This window comes from Pezoporus occidentalis, unplaced genomic scaffold (genome assembly GCF_034315485.1).
Source record: "Pezoporus occidentalis ecotype Australia unplaced genomic scaffold, CSIRO_AGI_Poc_V1 ctg121, whole genome shotgun sequence".
Classification (NCBI taxonomy): Eukaryota; Metazoa; Chordata; class Aves; order Psittaciformes; family Psittacidae; genus Pezoporus; species Pezoporus occidentalis.
This window is the reverse complement of record NW_026913006.1, coordinates 1,372,404-1,391,072: the sequence shown is the minus strand read 5'-3', so window position 1 is coordinate 1,391,072 and position 18,669 is coordinate 1,372,404. Positions and strand designations below refer to the sequence as shown.

Below are 18,669 nucleotides of genomic sequence, written 5' to 3'. Positions count from 1 at the left end.
AAATTGGGTTTAAATCTTACAAAAGGATAATTATACTTAATTGTATGTTATGTAAACTTACAAAGAACAGATTCTATTTTTATCATTGTGATATTTATCTGTAAGTAATGAAAAAGCAAACTGTATTGGTAAAGAGCAATATTAAAAATAAGATCCAGACCTTACCTGTATGTCAGCAAAACCAGGAGGTTTCTGATATTGATGAACTTTTAGTGTGAATTTCCTTACCACCATCTTTTTCCTATCCTAACTAGTTAAGCAGAAAAGTATTTCACATGTCCGGACTGAAACAGTGGTTTTGTTTGGTCTTCTTGTTCTGTAAGGATGGTGCCATAATCAGATGCTACTTGCATCTTCTATACATTAAGTTCCTATTTAAGCAAATATGACCAGTGTTAAAGCTGAGCTTTGGCTGCTTTGGAGTCATCTGGTATGCAAGTTCAGTTGATATTGGACTGTATACCTTGCAGGAATACTGTCTGGCTGGAATACGTTTACTTTTTCTCGTGTCATTGTGGGTATAACATGAGCTGTTTGCTTATTGTGAAAACAAAAAAGCTGGCATACCTCTTGATTTGTGTATTTTGTCAACAAAACAGCTTTGAGAAATTGGAAGAGAACGTGTGTTAGGAATGCAAGGCTGTGAAGGAGCAAAAATAAGCTGCATGACATTGAAGCAGTACATGGGATTTTAAGCTGTGGTTTGTTTCCACCCAAATGCTTCAGTTTTAAAGCACTTTGTTCTACCTTCTGCTAGTTGTATGGTGGTGTATGGTTTGTAATTCTTGTGCTCTTTGTATTGAGTCCCTGTCTGCATAGACAGCCTAAACCGTATGCCATTTTGACCACTGTGGTACAAGATAATTCCTCCTTAAAACCAGAAATGAAGCGTGACTGTTTCACTGCTGGTTTTTGCTGGTTGGAAGCAGAAAGCATCACTGCAGGAGGGTGATGGACAGAGATCCACGTGCAGCAGCCCAGAGGAGTCGGCAGAGGGAGGTTGTGCCCGCTCAGAGAGGGGCCCATTGTTGTTACAGGCCCTCCGCAGCCTGGTCCTTTGCCTCATTGAAGCCCTTTTTCCCCCCTCTCACCCTTGCCTCCTTTCCATGATCCCATAAATGATGTCTCAAGGGTCTATTTCAAACTGATTGCAGGCGATTTGCGCAGGATTTTGTGATGAACGCAGATGTTGGGAGCAGCTTGTCATCCATTGCCATTGCAGACCTTCAGGAGGATGAGGATGGCGTTTACTTCAGCTCGTATGGGCATTATGGGATACACGAAGAGATGCTAAAGGTTAGAAAGTCATCTCAACTGCATCTTAGTAAGACTAGAGAGGAAAGATGGGACGAAGTGGGCTGTGTGCCCATAAATATACTGCAGAGCAGCTGCATTTTTAACCCTTGCTATTCATGATAGGATTTTTCCTAGTAGTTCGGGTTGTGGGAATTTTTCACTTCTATTTCCTTACGTAAATTCTGTTTACATGAAACATTAGGAACATAAAATCATTTACAGATATGCTTGAAGATAGAATATGTATAGCACAGCCTTACCTTACCAAAAGCAGCTTTTTCTGGGATGCTTAAAATATAAAGGATAAAACATGGTACAGTCAGTGAATATTTTTCTGTAGTTTATATTCTCCTAACAATTGAAATTTGTTAGGAAAAAACATTTCCCAAATATTGGGGTTTCCTATTGCAGTACATAAACAGAAATTGTTGATATTTGTACACATTTCAGTAAATTGATACATGACATTGAACACCTGAAAAAACTGTATGCTCCTTTTATGTGATAAATACAGACAATTAATACTTAAAACTCTTCAAAGGCAAGGCTGTGTATTCGCTTTTAACTTAAAAACCCAACAAAACAACCAAACACAAAGCCCAACAACTTATGCTTGATGTGTAAATCAAAATCTCTTAATGCTTCCTTTCAGAAAAAGTATCATATTTGTGCAAATCATGAACAGTTTTATCATTTTAATGCAGAAATAATTAAATTCCTGCCTAATGTAGAGATAAAGAAGGGAGTTGTGAAGTGACTTTGTCCATGCAAGTAGCATATAAAGTTTTCTGCTTTGTAAATAATTTAGTGGCAATACACATGAATCTTTTGAGAACAGCATGAGGTTAATTTGGGGGGAGGGAGGGTGTTTACTGAAGTGCACACATTTCTGCCAAAGTTGATATATTCCCAAATGTATAGTCTAGAGAAATACAATTTGTCTTAAAGATAAATAAGAATTACAGAAGCTTGGTTTTGCAGTGGTATAAAGGTGTCATTTGAGATAGTTATAGGCTATAGAATGAGGCAGCCTTTCCATTTGCTAATAAATTTTATAATTCTGCATGTCTGCACAAGGAGACTGGGACAAAATTGTATTTTAGTGGTTTTCAGGAATGTTTTTCTGAATGCTTTTAAGACTTTTGACTGTCCTAAACATATGGAAATAGTTGCTTTTTATCATCGATGCGTCATTTTTTCCTATGTGCTAGATACGGAATTTGATTTATTTGTCGACATTATATGAATACAGAGGATTGCTATATTGAAATTATTATGGAATCTTGCTGTAAGAATTTTAAGCCTGTTTCTGACACTGTTCAGTTCTTCACTTTTTTTTTTTTTTTTTTTTCCCTTAGCCCTGGTAGTGATAGGGTGAAATTTCAATTTGAGTGTTTTTTTTTCTGGAAGTACTTCAGAGAAAGGGGAAGAGTAGTGTTACTTTACACTGGCCAAATGGCTAGTGTTTCCCTTGCTGTATTCTTTTGTTCAGTAATTTCTTGATTATCATCTTAATGATTTTCCTTAATGTGTTTTTAAAAACAAACCAAAAAAAGGCATTACACTGAGTGAGAGAATGGTGGTGGTGAATAGAGGCACCTGAATGACAGTGGCTTACTGGAGCAGCAGCGCATAGAGTAGAAACAGCAGCTAATATTGTATTGAGTAATTTTGGGCAGTGCTGAGGCAGTGTGAGTGGGCAGGGTGTAAGGCTGAAAGCTTTCCAGCTGACTGTATTCTGGATTGGTGCTGAATGTTCTGATTTTATTTTATTTTTCCTAGACTTTTTTTGATTGCTTCAGTAAATCCTCTTACATACTGCGGTAGAGGTGAACTGCTAAAAATACTTGCTCCAAATACATTCTCACAGGAAACCAGTTTCAAGGATCACACTTTTTTATTGATGTTAATTAGGTATAATTTTCAAGTACTGTTTTCTAAAATAATTCCTAAGTGTTTCTTTGGCCTATGTATGTATATAAGATACTCCTCCCAAACATAAGACGGGATTTTAGGCTTTTCAAGCCTTAGAATAATTTGGCTAGTCTCCAGATTTTTTATGAACACTTCCTTTGTTCTTAGTCTCTGTTTTGGATCTTGTTTTTCTAATGAAATAGACTTTGTTCTTTCTTCCTAGAGGAAATTCCTTTTGTTTCTGTATTGATTGTGAAAATTCTTACCTGCTATAGTAGAAAAAAATATTAAGTATAAGCAGATGGATTTTACACTTCAGTATTATTTATGGATATGTCTCTACTAGGTGAAAATAGCTTAAAATTTTTCTTAGCTAGAACAGTTGAACTGCAACAACAATTTCAAACCTTATAGTTGGCTGTCAATTTGTGTACCTGCTGATGCATATTAAATCAATGTTTTAATAGGTTACCTTGCATTGAGCTATGCTGCTAGCTTTCATATACCAAGGTACTGTAAATGTTTAGTTTTATGCTTGAAAACATTCCAGTTTCTTGGGTTGTATTACAGTTAAATTTATTTATTTATTGTACTGGGCTTTCATAGAATGTACAGTTTCAATTACTAGCTGGCATAAGGTTTGCTAATTTACAGTTTGCTCAGAAATAAAAAAAGGTTAATCTGATCCATAACTTTTTCCTTTTTTTAAAGAATCTGTGTGTTGTAGGATTGTCAGAAAATAAAATGAAACAGATCATTGTATGAGCTCATGACTCCAGTTTTTACCATTGTATAGAAGGTGGTTCTGTAAAGTTGATGCAGTATTGCCACTCTATTAGTGCTCTTCCTGGAAAAGTGGTGGAGAGGTATTAATAACTTTGAAACAAAATCAAACACAGCAGGCTGGGAAACTGTAAACCAATTTCTTACTTTTCCCCCAGCAGCTCAGCTGGCTTATTTGCAAGGAAAATAAACTCTGGAAAAATATTGTATGAGAAGTGTGATTGCAGAGCCCTTGTAAGTACAGTAGCCACAAAACAGCTTCAGGCCAAGTTGGAAAGCAAGATTTTCATCATTTTTGAACAACATGCTGTGCCTCGGTAGAAAAAGTGAACCCTCTTTATTCTTTAAATTATAGGATAAAGTGCGTACAGAAAGCTATCGTGACTTTATCTACCAGAACCCACATATCTTCAAGGACAAGGTAGGTGGAATAGCTCTGCAAATACAATAATTTCTGCTCTTTATTATTTTTTAAGTGGTAGAAATCCCTCGGTTTGGCTACTTCTTAGCTTTGGGAATGGAATACTGCACTGACAAGATTTGATTTTATGTCCTCTGGCTTTATGAGGTGGCAGAGTTCTATTCAGCTGCTGGAGGGTGCAAAGTGCTGATAACAGAAGTGCTGATCACTGTTGTCAGTGCTCTGTGTGCCATGTCGAGGTGTTCATTAATTATGTTGGTGGAGTTAAGCTGAGCCTTTCCTGTCCAGTATATTAAATGGGATCTACCTTAGAGGGCCTCTTTGCTAGTAGTAAAGCACAAATTTGTGCCTGATATAGTACAAACATTTTAGAAGCACTGTGTAATTAGAACTCTGAGTTTGTTGTGATTTGAGTTACAGTGAGCAACCTTCTCTTCTGGATTAGTTTTCCTCTACTTGGTGCTCAGCATTCTTAAGCTGCATATGGATATTTCTTAATGTGAAACTAGGATGTCTAGGTTTATGGAAGACAGTCATTTTTGATTTTTATTTTGGGGTTGATTGAGACTTTATTAGTAAGTCATAAGGCTTCACAGTAGTTGTGGAAGTAATAAAAGTGCACCCATCTGATAATTCCTCAGGAGTTATCTGGGAATAGTGCTAGATGCGGTTTTGTCCTAGAAGGGAGGTATTCCAAGGTAGATAGTGCATACTCTTTGTATGGAATAGGTAGATAGTGCATGCTCTTTGTCTTACCTCAGTTTTCTGTCAGCAATTCCAGCAGAAAAATTGTAAGGAAAATAGTTTTCTTCCTTTTTTGCTTCAATCCATGTCACAAGCCTGTTTCTACTAAACATTTCTCTTTAGTTGTAATGATAGAACAAGTAATGGAAGAACGCTATGCTGTCAGCTGCTTAAAAGATGCAGGTGACAGCGCAGGTTGGCAGCACATCCACTACAGCAGAAAGATCAATAAAAGAAGGAAAATTTTTGTGGGAGAAATTCAGTTTCAGATGCCCCTAAAATTGGTAAATGCAGGCTTTTACAGTGTGAGGCTGATCTCAAGTTACATGGAACGTGTGGAAACACATGGAAACTGATTTCTGAACTTGGCATTTTTACAGCTGTTCTGATCAACATCACCTCAAATTCATAATGTATTAGTGTGTTGAGGCTGAATAAAAAAAAAATTCTCAATTGCTTAGAGTTCCCAACAGCTTCCATCTAGGTGACCAGTGACCCACTTAATTTCTTAAGATCATCTAGTTCCAGGATGGAACATTTACCACTTCTCTGGGCAACCTGTGCCAGTGCTTCACCACCCTCACAAGGAATCTATTATCTATCTTATATCTAACCTGAACTTCACCTGTTCAATTTTAAACCCTTCACCACTTGTCCTTTGCTACAGTCCCTGATGAAGAATCCCTCTCCAGCTCCTTCAGGTACTGGAAGGCTGTTATGTGGTCTCTACACAGCTTCTCTTCTGCAGGCTGAACAGCTCCAACTTTCTCAGCCTGTCTAAGAGGTGCGCCAGCCCCTTATAATCCTCATGGCCTCCTCTGGAGTTGCTCCAACTTGATATGCTGTAATGGAGAATATATGGGATTTTTTTTCAGCGATCTAGCTTTGAAGTGACAGTTGTTACAGAATTCTGAAGGAACTGTTAAGATGGGTTGCTTAATTTATGTATTGTACAATGCTCTCAGAACTGAGTGAATGAATGAGTGAAGCTTCCAACTTGAGGAAATTGGCTCTCTTCCCTTAACATTTGATGTCAATTAAAAAAAAAGTGAGGAAAAGTCTGATACTGTATTTCCTAGAAGTTCCATATGGTATTCCTCCCTAGAAAACAATGGTTTTTGTCTTTCTGAAAGGACGCTTGTGTGGTGGGTTGGGAAGAGCTTGTTCAAAGAGGTCCATTGGTCATACTAGCTTTGGAAACAAATCTGCAGTATCCCAAAGAGGTGTAATTGCATGGTGATAGATGATAACAGAATATCTAGGGCTGCTTATTATCCATACTTTATTCAGAACCAGCCAATTTGTTCTCTCGGTTTTCAAAAGTGATTGCCAAACCTTGAATATATCTTGCTTGCTGTCTTTATTTTCTTCCTGTCAAATGTACTTGAGATGAGAATAGGACAATTCAGGTTACCTACCTAGCAGGAGTGGTTGAGATGGCCTTACTCAATAAAAGGAAATGTGATCCATTTTAAAGCAAGACTGTTTTTTAGTGCAAAAAGAATTGGTTAGAAAAGCACTACTGCTGTGCTTATTTTTTGTTACAGAAGTCTAGGCAGGCATCAATGCCCTATTGGTGGGGAAAGAGCCAGTTTTTATACATTGTTCCTACTAAAAGTTCATAGCTGGGATTAATTTAATTGGTGGAAATACCCAACCTCCTTTTTTTGTGAATTTGAAATATTTTTTTTCTGTTACTAAAAGTAGAATATAACCTTTTTTAGACTATAGGGAAGGGTGTAGTGCTGTACTGAGCTACATTATAGTCAAATGGCCAGTCCAGGCTGCTCCAGATCTCTGGTGGGAGGCCATATGTGATCACTGCAAGAATCCATTAGCCATAGACCCTTGTCCTTAGGCTAATTGATGATCATTCTGCTTGTCTTTCCATTCCTCAGATGTGTTCCAGGTTGTGTATTTTCTCTCCTGTGCCTTTTTCTTCACTCCTATCCCCTGCCTAAGGCCAGATGAGTTCCATGATTTTAAGTGACCAGGGCAGCTGTCCAGAACGGTGTCTGTTTTGTTTTTTTTTTCCAATTTGTGGTGATTGCTCTCTTCATGCAACTGTACATCAAGATCATTCTTTAACCTAGGTTTATATTTGGCTCTGATTTCTAGCTTTCGAGGCTCACCAGTTTTTTTAACTGCCACGGGTAAAGTGTTAGAATAGATGATGCTAAAGGGTGTGAGATTTCAGCAGCTGCTGAAACATGAATTTTTACCTTCTATTCCTGGCTACAGGAGACTTCAGCCTATGGATTTCTGTAGCCATTACATATGCATATGTAACTTGTGAATGAGTTGTAAAATTGACTCCTATTGGAATGTAGCTGCAAAGTGGAACAAATAAGTCTGTCCACAACTTTCATGACCAGCCCCTAAACACGGTGCTATAAAAAAAATCATATTTTTTTTTAGTCTGATTCCAAATTGTAAGTTGCTCTATCAAGGCAGGTCAACTCTTCGGTCATTGCTTCCCAGGACACCACTGCAGAAGCTTACTTATACTGTGCTGCCAAGGATAAACAGCTATTTTTATTCATGTTGGCTTCAGAATCATTGTTCTGTATCCAGCATCAGAACATAGAGACACAAGGGAAGGTAAGCAGACCTTGTGTGTAGAGCCTTCAAGTACTTATTTAGATATTATTTGTCAGGTGGAATTTAAAAGTGTGCATGCATGTTTTTGTTGTGCCAAAGCAAGCAAACGCTCAATAGCTCATAAGCTAGAAAGTTGGTCAGAAGGGTGTATTACTGCATTGATATATTTTGTAAAATGGGGTTATAATTCTCAAGAGTGGGAATGATTTGATGAGTTCTTCGGAAAAAAAAATTAATGTAATAAGCTGTGAGGGCACCTTTTACTGGATGCTGTGCTAAGGAGAGGCAGTGAAATAAATTTTTTGTTTCCAATGAACTATTTTTATGACTAGTAATTCTGACTCAATGTTTTCATCTTAGAAGTCTTCTAGTAATTCTGACTCAATGTTTTCATCTTGGAAGTCTTCTAGTAAGTTTTGCTTACTCTCTTGTTTAGGTATCTTGTATAGGAAAAGTCTGTCTTCACAGTTCTGATTCTGTTAATGCTTAAATGCTATGCGTAATATGAGTGACTACATTGTATTCAGGAAACTGATTTTCATATTTCAGAACATTTTGGGGTTTAGTGCTTAGAATTTTTTAACACATTAGTAATGTGTAACTATATTAAGTAGAAGTCCAGCAGTAAGAATGCTGATGATTGTTAGTGATTCACTGATTAAAATTGTTCAGGTTATAATTTCCTTTTTTTTCCTGTCATGTAACCTTTCAGTTACTACCCAAATAATTGCTTGTGATAGTTTCCCATGTGACTGAATGAATCTGCAGCTGGAACTAGTCTGCTTCATTGTCTATCTGTAAAAGGCAGGGGAGGGTGTGGAGTGAGAACTGCAGTTTCATTTGGGTATCTCTGAATCATAGAATCATGGAATGGTTTGGGTTGGAAGGGACCTTTGAAGATCATTTAGTTTGAATGTAGTAAGACTTGATGCTACCTTGTGTTCCTTCTGTTAGAGTATGGTATCTCACTGATGTAGGAAGACATGAAATAAGATGTTTATTTTTACCTCTGTTTATTTATTTCAGGTAGTCTTGGATGTTGGCTGTGGAACTGGAATACTCTCCATGTTTGCTGCCAAAGCAGGTGCAAAGAAAGTGATTGGAGTTGACCAATCTGAAATCATCTATCAGGCCATGGACATCATTAGGTAGGAAAAGTTCCAAGAAAAGGATGGTAAATAATGCTGTAGAAAGTTATTAAAACCAACCAAGCAGAAAAAACCAACCCAACCAAATGCAAACCCATTTTAAGAGCATGCACAGATACACATGCATGTAGCCTGCAGAGTCACTCAGAAAAGTTTGTTTCCATCAAAGATGTTGAGTGCCATGTAAACTGTCTTGGAGTAGTATAGGGTGGAAGGAGCCCTGGGGGAGTGTGGGGAGTGTGTCTGGTCTATCCTGTGTCAGAGTGAGTCATAAGTGGCCTAGATTCAGCTTCAGAAGATAGCTGCCTCTTCTGTCTAAACTTCTGTGGGAAGTGTCTCATTTGACTAGCCTCACTCTTTGTTTTAAACTAATCATAACTTCTGTTTTTTTCCATCTGTCTGTTACCTCTTGGTTGGCTCTGTCTTCTCTTCACTGTTCTAAACAGAGGTAGACATCACAATGCCATCCCTTAACCATCCCTTCTTCAGGCTGAACAAAGCTAGTTCTCTCAGCTTCTCCCTGTGTGTCATGTGCTCCAGCATCCCATCATCTTGATGTCCTTCGCTGGACTTGCTTTGATATGTCAATGTTTTTCTTGTACTTGGAAGCCCACAGCTGGCCACTGTGCTTCCAGGTGCAGTTTTGCAAGTATCAAAATGAGGTGAGGTGAAAGCTCACTTTCCCTGACATGCTGCTGCCCTCTTGCATATCTGACAGTAGACTCCTTTTGCTACAAGGGTCCACTGCTGACTTCTGTTCAATTTATTTACCAGGTCCCTTATCAGAGCAGGAACAATTAGCAGAGCTGATTTCTGATCAGCAGGAACCCATCTGTACTGTTTCACAGGGTTATTCCCACTCAGGTGCAGGTCTGCACCTTTGCCTTTGGATCTCTGAGGTTCCTGTCATTCACTTATCTACTGAGGCTGAGGTCCCCCTAAATAGCAGCCCTACCCTCTAGCATATCAAGTGCTGTCTGCTAATTCAGCATTATCCACAGACTTGCTGAGGGTGCATTCTGTCCTGTTAGGTCACTGGTAAGAGTGTTGGTATCAGAAACAGCACTGAACCCTGAGGGACACCTCTGGTACTTGGCTACCAGTTAAATTTTGGACTCCTTTGCTCACTTCTTGTAATCCTTATGGTCTAGGCAGCTTTCTTCCCATCTGATGATTTGTGTATGCACTCTGCATTTCACTAATGCACCTATAGAGGATGTTAAGGGTTACTGTGAGTATATGTAAAAACGAAGCAGTGGCACCTGAAAACTTAGAAAGTATTTCCTAGCATGAGTTAGCAGAAAGGTAAGTGTAAATGGGTACTGTTGATAGCTGAGAAATGTACTGCTTTTTGTTGTGGTTGTTTTTTGTAAGAGCAGCTGTAGAAAAGAAAGTCCAAGTAAATACTGAAGAATTTGGAAGTGACAGTTTTTATCTAAGGTGAGGCTGCACAGAAATAACGTTGTCTTGGTAGAATTTTTGGGTTAGATACCACTTCACAGTCGAGATGCAACACCACATGCTTGGATACTGTAATACTGCTAAATAAATGCCTGTTTAAGAAAAGTACCATGTTAAGCGTTAGGTGCAACTTAGACTCAAATGCTTTTGGCACAAGAACTTGTTCTCTAATGAGGACTTTTCTCAGGAATCTGTGACATCTCTAGAACAGTCACAAATGTGAAAGTGTTTTATTTCTAATGTACTAGATGACAATCTTAGGATTGTTCATTCCTTCAGACAAGTGCACAGAAAGTCCTGTATGTGTTATTACTTAGAGGAGGATAGAAGTATCAGCCAGCTTGGTGTATCAGCCAATCTCTCCACTTGGTGAGGAGACAGGCAGGCCTTTAAGAAAAGCCACAAATCAAAACTCTTAAACCATTAAGAGTGATGAATTGCCACTTGAAGTACACAGTGAACTATCAGTGTAAGGTACACCTTGATAGATGCCTTCTGCTTTAAAAGATTCAGTTCACATTAAAGTCTTCTGTTCATATCAAAATTATTTATATTTGTTTTGTTAAATCTCCTTTTCCTAAAGGAATAAAGCTGACAAGCCTGTAACAGTAATAAATATTTATTGGAATGCTAAACAGCTGTGTAGCTTAAAACTCTGTATTGAAGTGTGCTTCTGCAGTGATTCCAGCATGTGCCCAAAAGAGCTTTTGTGCCTTCCGGAATTCAGAATCATTCCTAGCATGTTCATGACTAGAAACTTAGCAACCCATGTGTATAAGTGAACTGGAGTAAGTGCCTGAGTGACATGATTATTTCCCAAAGTTACACAATAAACTTATCTGTAACTAAATACTTGCCTTTTTCTTACTGTGAATGGCTGCTCATAAAATTTCCAGCACACTGAATGAGTTGATTTTTGTCATTCATCACTGTTATAGTAGAATAGAAAGTTGAATTATACTTCCTAAATATAGCATCTGATCAGTTTTTCCTGCAGTGTGTAAACTACATAGGTTTGTTCGGGGATTTTTAATACCTTGCAATTGAAAACAAGTATGTAATTAATTTGTTTCCTCTTTTTGAGGAAACAATTTTTTCTTCTTTTGGAATCTCTTTTTGTCCTTCTTGAAATACGGTTGTGGGGGATAGCTCTTCAGCATTTTATTTCTCACTTAGAACTTCAGGGTTTACTTCTGTTTACTGCATTAAATATGATATTAGTGATAAAGTGCTACTCTTCTATCAGAAAACTGTCTCATGTAGAGTGGTTAATTGATCTTTCCAACAGCCCACATGTTCAAGTAGCCCTTTGACCCTTTCCTTTGCCTCCCTTCATTTTTGGTTGTTTTCCCATTGTCTTCTAGATTGAATTTTTAATGTGATTACCAGTCTGCACATTCAACATTCTGTTGAAAGCCAGACAGAATGTGAGTAAGATATCAGGATAGGGAGGGAAGGGGCAGAGATAAGAACTGCCATAGAAAAATAAATTTATTGGGTGGAAATACATTTCTGCCATCACTAAGAACAGCTATTGTGATATTGTGTATGTGCAAGACACATGTGCAAGACAGACTAATATGGTTTGCCAAGAAAAAAGTACTATATTTCAAGCATTTACATATTTGGTAATTTCACTGTCATGCAGTTTTTGTTTAAAAAGGTGTAGTCATATCACAGTACCTTCCTCTTTACACAGGACGGTGGTACCCTTACTTGCATATGAGGTTTTATACCTGATGACTGCAGTTACTGAACATTGCAGATGATTTTGGCCCCAGTCACAGTGGGAAGGATGCCTTTATTGTGGAATAGCTGTAATACTGATCTAGAGGGAATGTTTGCTTGCAGTGACTTTGCAGCTAGTTTTAAATAAATTAAAAAAAAAAAGTTGTGCAAAACAGCTTTGCAAGGAAGTTAACTTCCATTGCTATCCTAGTGTGATAAGTAGTCTCTAATTACTATAGGCTACAGGGGTCAAAGAAGGAGAACTGGGAACAAGAGACTCTGAACAGAAGTGTAATTTTAAGTTGTCTTTTTCTCTATTTTTCTGATTTCTGAAGCTTACACATTTCTACACACACCATGTTAGAGGTATGCACGTCTACTGTCTGACACCTCTGCCTGGCACTAAATCTGCTGCTGTTTTTTGGCTACTCGGAATCATTCCCTCTGAAATATAACTGAGAAGAGTTAAAAAAGTTATTGGAGGGAGAAAGGCAAAATACAGACATCATTCTATCTCTCTTGACAGAATGACTTGGAAATGGAAACTAATTTGTTGATGTTGTGACTTGCAGATTAAATAAACTTGAAAATATCATTACATTAGTCAAAGGAAGAGTCGAAGAAGTAGATCTGCCGTTGGAAAAAGTGGATGTGATAGTATCTGAATGGATGGTAAGATGCATGAATATTCCTTTCAGGACATAATTATTTTTAGGAAAACTTGTAATTTTTTTTTTTTTTTCTTCATGTAAAAATGATTCTTGTAAGTGATGAGATTTTTTTTAACCAAAAATATATCATGCTTGCAAGTGTCCGTGACAGCATGTGAGGAGGGATAATGGTATGAATTATGTGGTACTGGGGTACAACTCTTGATCTCTTTTGTTCATGCTCTTTCAAGTCAAGGTTCTGTTAGTACAGTTGAGCTCTTTTGGGTACAGCAGTAAGTTTCTGTTAAGTAGTAGTTAGTATGCCTGTCTACACAGTACTGTATGCTTCAGTAATACTATTGTAGCTGCTCAGGTGAAAGTAATGGAGAAATATTGTAGTAGTCATCTAGCTCAATCATTCTGATGAGTAAAATACCTTTAGTCTGCAAAGACAGCTAAAGACTGTCATGACTGTGTGGATAATGGGATAAGGAGGTGAGGAGCATACGCGCTGGGAAATGTGCAAATACATCTAGAGCTTGAAAACAGCATTACTATTCAGTGCAGTTTTTTGAGTATAAAAATGGAGTAACTGATTTTAAGAGCACATAATGAAGAGGTGGCCAACAGTCAATGCAGTGTGTAAATGGGCCATTTCCTGGAATCCATTGGATTTCAGCTGTTTGCCTGTTAGTTTTCTTTCATATTCTGAGTAGCTGAGGGAACTGGGGGAGGTTAGTCTGGAGAAGAGAAGGCTCAGGGAGGACCTTATCGCTCTGTACAACCACGTGAAAGGATGATGGAGACAGAAGGTGGCTGGGCTCTTCTTCCAAGTAACAAGTGATAGGACAAGAGGAAACTATCTCAAGCTGCACCGGGGAGGTTTAGACTGGATATTGGGAACAATTTCTTCACCAAGAGGGTGTTCAGGCATTGGAACTGGCTGCCCAGTGTAGTGGTGGAGTCACTGTCCCTGGAGGTGTTCACAAATTATGACATGGTTTAATGGTGGACTTGGCAGTGCTGGGGTAAAGGTTGGACTTGATGATCATAAAGGTCTTTTCCAACCTAGTTGATTCTATGATTCTGTGACTTTTAGACAGTTGTGCTTGTTACCTGCCATTGATTCTAAGGAAGAAATCTGTGTGGCAAGGCCCAGTGCCAGGCTGAACTTTGTAGTGACTGATCAAGCCTGTTCCCTATCAAAAATACAGTAGGATACACCCCTTGTGATGTTTTTTGAGGACTTCTGATATTCCTCCTGATAGTCTCCTCATGTTGCAGACCTTCAAAAAACACTTCAAAACATGTTCTTTTTTCATGCTGGTTCCCACTGTTTGGACTTAATGAAGAATTCTTTTGTCCTTCAAGTTGAACATCAGTGATGGAAACTTACATTCTAAATCACTTGGTTTTTTGTAGTTGTTTTACAGAATGTGTCTCTTCTACTATATACAGCAGCCTTTTGGAGAGTGGTCACATGTCCACTGTGGATCACAGAATAATAGAATGGTTTGGGTTCATCTAGTTCCAGGATCCATATCTGTCTTAACTAGCTTCCAGGTAAAGGTGGAAATGAATGGATTGGGGTTTTTTTTTCCTCTGAGTTTTTTGTGTTACGTATTTCAGTGAGGTGGAATGCTGCAAAAGTTTTTTGTCCACTACTGTAATGAGCCTTATTTGAAACATGAGCTTCATTTAGTGTTGAGGTGCTAGTTTCAAGGAAGGCTTAAGCCGTTGGCTTGAGCTGCGGGTTTAAAAATAGTTTGTTATAGTTGGCAATTTCTGACTGGATAGTGACTTCTAGAAATGTAATTATAGTTCTTTCAGGGCAACTTCTAATCAGTTGTGCACCAAGAATAACGTTCCCAAAAATGTTATTTCTCATTCTGCAGCCCAAGATTTGCTTTTAAAAGCAGCTGGGTTGCTGAAGAGCTTAAGTCGTGTTTTAAGTCAGTGCCTCTGAGGTGAAGTAAAGGATTTCAAAAGCAGCTCTTGTTAGAAATGAAGTATTGAGTGTTCCATGTTTGCCATTTGTGTGCTAATTGACCTTGTAATATAATTATACAGACGTGCATTTCACTTTATTAGTTATTCTAAATATTTAGGAATGTTAGTATTTTTATAGGTTGCTGCAATACAGAGATAAAGAGAACAATGCTGTGGAAGTAAGATTGATAGCCAGACAGTGTACGCACTGTTCCAGCACTGTCCAGAAAGAACGTTATATTGCCTGGGTGTAAATGAAGGTTCCTCTTTGTCTGGCTTTCTTGTGCGAATTTGCTTTTTCTTTCCCTTCCCTACATGATACTGGCCAGTCTGAAATGTTTTGTTAATATCTGAATCTAAGTGCTTGAAAATGTTGCAAATGTGAAGCATGAGAACAAAAAAGAGCATGTCAGATTTTAGCTCTTTATTTAAAGAATCTGCATGGATTAGTAGGAAAATTCTAGTGGGAACAGTGTTCTTTCTTTCTTACAAAAATATGAAAAGTTGCAGTTCAGAAAACAAACTGCATTTAGTGCACTATAGGCTGCTTTTTTTTTTTTTTTTTTTGTCCTTTAGAGCTGTGCCTGGAACATCAGAAAATTAAAAGCAAGTGTGATCTGTGACTTGCACAGACTGCTTTGTTGTGCCTCCTTCTTTCATTTTTTTTAATTTGTTCCATCTAAATGTGCAAATGGGAGAAGCATCTTAAATATTACACAGCAGATAGGGCAGTATGAGTTTGTTTGTATACATGGAGTCAAATTACATTTCGCATGTGTACTTGTCACCTTCCAAAATAATATATTTCCATTTTAAATTCACCTGGATATGGATATGTCATGTTCCAGGTTTAGCAGCTGAGTGATGAGCAGCTCTCCCTTCAGTGACTTTATTAAAGCCTATGAAAGAAACTAGCAGTGGTCTTTTAATATAAAGACATAAATGCATTATTTGAAACAACTGAAGTATGTGAGAGTATTATGAGATGATAAGCAGGAGATCTGTGTGATTGTGTATGAGTAAAACCAGTATGAGAATGTTGTGGTTTAAGCTGTTGAGAAAGACAGTGGAAGGTGTGATGAGCTGTTCTTCTGACATCCAAAAGGTAGATTGCTGAAGTTTGACGGCCTGTTGGACTACTGAAGACCCAGGTAAAGCCACCTGTTTAGACTTTTTCTCCCCAAAGACAGCTGTGCATTCCTTATAGCAAAACATTGGTGAAGTGCACAGCCTGGCACAAGAGCTTCTTGTGTGCTGTGAACCAGCAGGACACAGTAGAGCAGGTGGACCAAAGAGCAGCTTCACCCAGTGAATCACATTGACTTCAGAATGAGCACAAGAATGGCCAAGTAATAGGCTGTTCTAACCAAACTGATTCTATAAGTAGAATGTCTTCCAATTCTTTGAGAAAGGTTGTTTGAATGCAAGAATGGGTGAATTTTATGTAAGATCTCACTGCTGGCCTTGTTTTGTAGAGGTTTCCCTCTCCATGGTCATTTGATACTCTATAGCAGGGCTGTAAGCTTCTGATGCACCATCCTGCTTGGTTGTGTGAAACTGTTGAAAGCCTTCGTTTGTGGAACTTCAAATTATTGTTAGTGGTTGCAGGTACCAGCCTCTAATGTTTTTCTGCTTGTAGAGCATCTACAAGCAAATATCTTGTTTTCTTAGTCAAATTGCAGACTGAACATGAATGATGTTTCTAAGCAAAGGTACAGTTATTTGTGTACACTGCCTCATGGCAATCTTAGCTGCAAATCATTTCTGAACCCACATCAGTGATTTCTTTGCACCTTGGTGTAAGGGATGAAATCCCTTGTCAAGTGACTTGACCTGAAAACAGTTTGCAAATTCTCAGATTTCATAAGGGGTTTAGTATTTTGACTTGGATGTGCTGCTGTTTTTACGGGTGGTGGGAAAGTCCTGAGAAGATGCATACACCATAGACTTGCTCTCAGTTAGGATCACATTTACACATTCTCCTTAGAAACAATAAATTTTGAGAAACAATAATGGTTTACTGTATTTAGAGTAATTTTACATGCAGCATGTAAGTTTGAAATGAGAACTGCTGTGCAAAGTGCTGAAGGTAGTTTTTTATTAAATTGAATACTGGACCTGAAAAGATTTGCTATAAACATGCCAAGGTGGCTGTGTTATTGCACATGGATTTTGGTAATGTAATTGTAAACTTTGTGGACTGCTTATTGAAAGGGTGACTGCAGAGAAGACAAAGTGGATGTAGTGCTTTTCTGGAATGTTCTTACCCAGCTGCATCTGTGTTGCAGGTTTTTTTTCTCTGTATGCTTTCCCTTCCTTTCTCTAGCTACAACTGTAAAGCTAGAGGTTGAGTTTAATGAACTTGAAAATTATCTCCATTTCTTGCTTCTAAGGAGGATTACTTTGAGAAACGATTGTCTGAGATAGTTGTCTCAAATATTTTTTGAGTACTGTGCATACTCATAAATTGCTGTTTCATGCAGTGCTTTATGATACTGAATATACAGTAAAGTTTTACGCAAGGAAAAGAGGTGGACTCCAAGTTAAAATAAACCAATGTTAGAATCCAGTACTCTTGTCTCCTAAGCATATCATTGCTCAGGCAGCTAATTTATTTCTTTTTCCTTCCTTTTTTTTTGGGTTTTTTTTTTTTTTTTGTTAGATAATTCTGAAGTGGTACCAGGATGGGCTGTGAATGGGAGTTATTCAAGATCTAGAGAAAAGGACTAGGAAGTGAGCATGTCTGAAACACTGCAATCATCTTTTCTCTTCTTCCTCCTTTTCCCTGTTTCTATGACAGATATACAGTGCTGGCTTTCTTTGAACACTTATTAATCTTTCTGTAGTCCTAATATTCTCTATGTTTCTGTTAGTATTTGGAGGAGCATTAATATAAGTGTTCTATAACACAGCAATAATTTACAATTTTATGTGTAAAAATGGGGCTTTGCTTTTTTGTGGTTTTAACAATGCTCTGTAAAAAGCATAAGACATAGCTGAATGCTCTAATTTCTTTACTTCAGAATGGGTTTATCAAGGAATTGTTTCCTTGCATGAATTATTTTTTTCCCAACACCAGTAATGGGTATCACTTTTCTGTTCTTCAGGTCTTCCCATTTGGTGTTCTCACTCATAGTTAAGAACACAACAGGGTGTGCATAATAATAAAGTCAAGCTGTGGTTTTGAAATGTGTGGGCTTGCTCTGTCAGTAATGAATTATTTTCATTTTTTTCTTTTTTAATTAAATCATACATGAGAGATCAGCAGGAAGGCTGGTTTGTCATGAGGGAAGTGGTGCCGCACCACAGCACGCAGTTTACATGTAGGTGCCGCTTCTCATTTAAATGTGCGACAGATTGGGGGGGGGGGGGGGGGTTGTCAAATAGAAAGTAATTTTTCACAGAACTGAGTTTGCAGCATCAGTTTTGTGCATCTGTGAATAGATTTTTATATTTTAAATCAGAATGCATTGTCCAATCTGTTTTACAATACCCTCTGTAATGTGTTTTACTCTGTAGTCCAATGAAAACCTTGCAGTTAGAAACTTTGGTTTAAGAAAATAATGCACTTTTTTTGTATTAATGTATTCTTTTGTATTGATAGGGACTGAAAACAAAATAAGTCCATTCTCTGGACCATAGATTTCATAGCTGCCTTTTATTTCTTTAAATATTCAAGTGTTGGGCCTTACTGAATCTGGTGTACCAGACCAGGTTCAGTTATGTTACAGCAAATCATAAAAGGGATCTTTAATAAAGGGCAGGGGGAAGCTCAATGCTTATTCAAGTAAATACTACTTCTTAGTTCTATCTTCACAAGTTTTCTCCATTGTACCAAAAATTCTGCTATTTCTTGCTATTGTAAGCATGCTAATACCACTTTTTGAAATATATATATGGCTTTCACCGATGAGTAAAAAGTAAGTGAAGAAGA

General features: G+C 37.8%; 1 protein-coding gene and 1 long non-coding RNA gene across 6 annotated transcripts in view; one reads left to right on the top strand and one right to left on the bottom strand.

Annotated features, from left to right (window-relative positions):
* PRMT3 (protein arginine methyltransferase 3) overlaps nucleotides 1-18,669 on the top strand; it is a 64,935-nt gene that overhangs the window by 8,041 nt on the left and 38,225 nt on the right. For all 5 annotated transcript variants that reach the window (XR_009962494.1, XM_062607278.1, XM_062607276.1 and 2 more), the window contains 4 exons: nucleotides 1,155-1,296; nucleotides 4,349-4,418; nucleotides 8,790-8,907; nucleotides 12,669-12,768. Coding sequence is in view for 4 of the 5 variants with exons in the window: in XM_062607278.1 (XP_062463262.1) it covers nucleotides 1,155-1,296; nucleotides 4,349-4,418; nucleotides 8,790-8,907; nucleotides 12,669-12,768 (430 nt within the window). In the remaining variant the exon portion in view is untranslated. The remainder of the gene's footprint in view (nucleotides 1-1,154; nucleotides 1,297-4,348; nucleotides 4,419-8,789; nucleotides 8,908-12,668; nucleotides 12,769-18,669) is intronic.
* Nucleotides 1-18,669, bottom strand: part of LOC134157867 (uncharacterized) — a 281,636-nt gene that overhangs the window by 240,617 nt on the left and 22,350 nt on the right. The gene's annotated exons all lie outside the window — the stretch shown is intronic.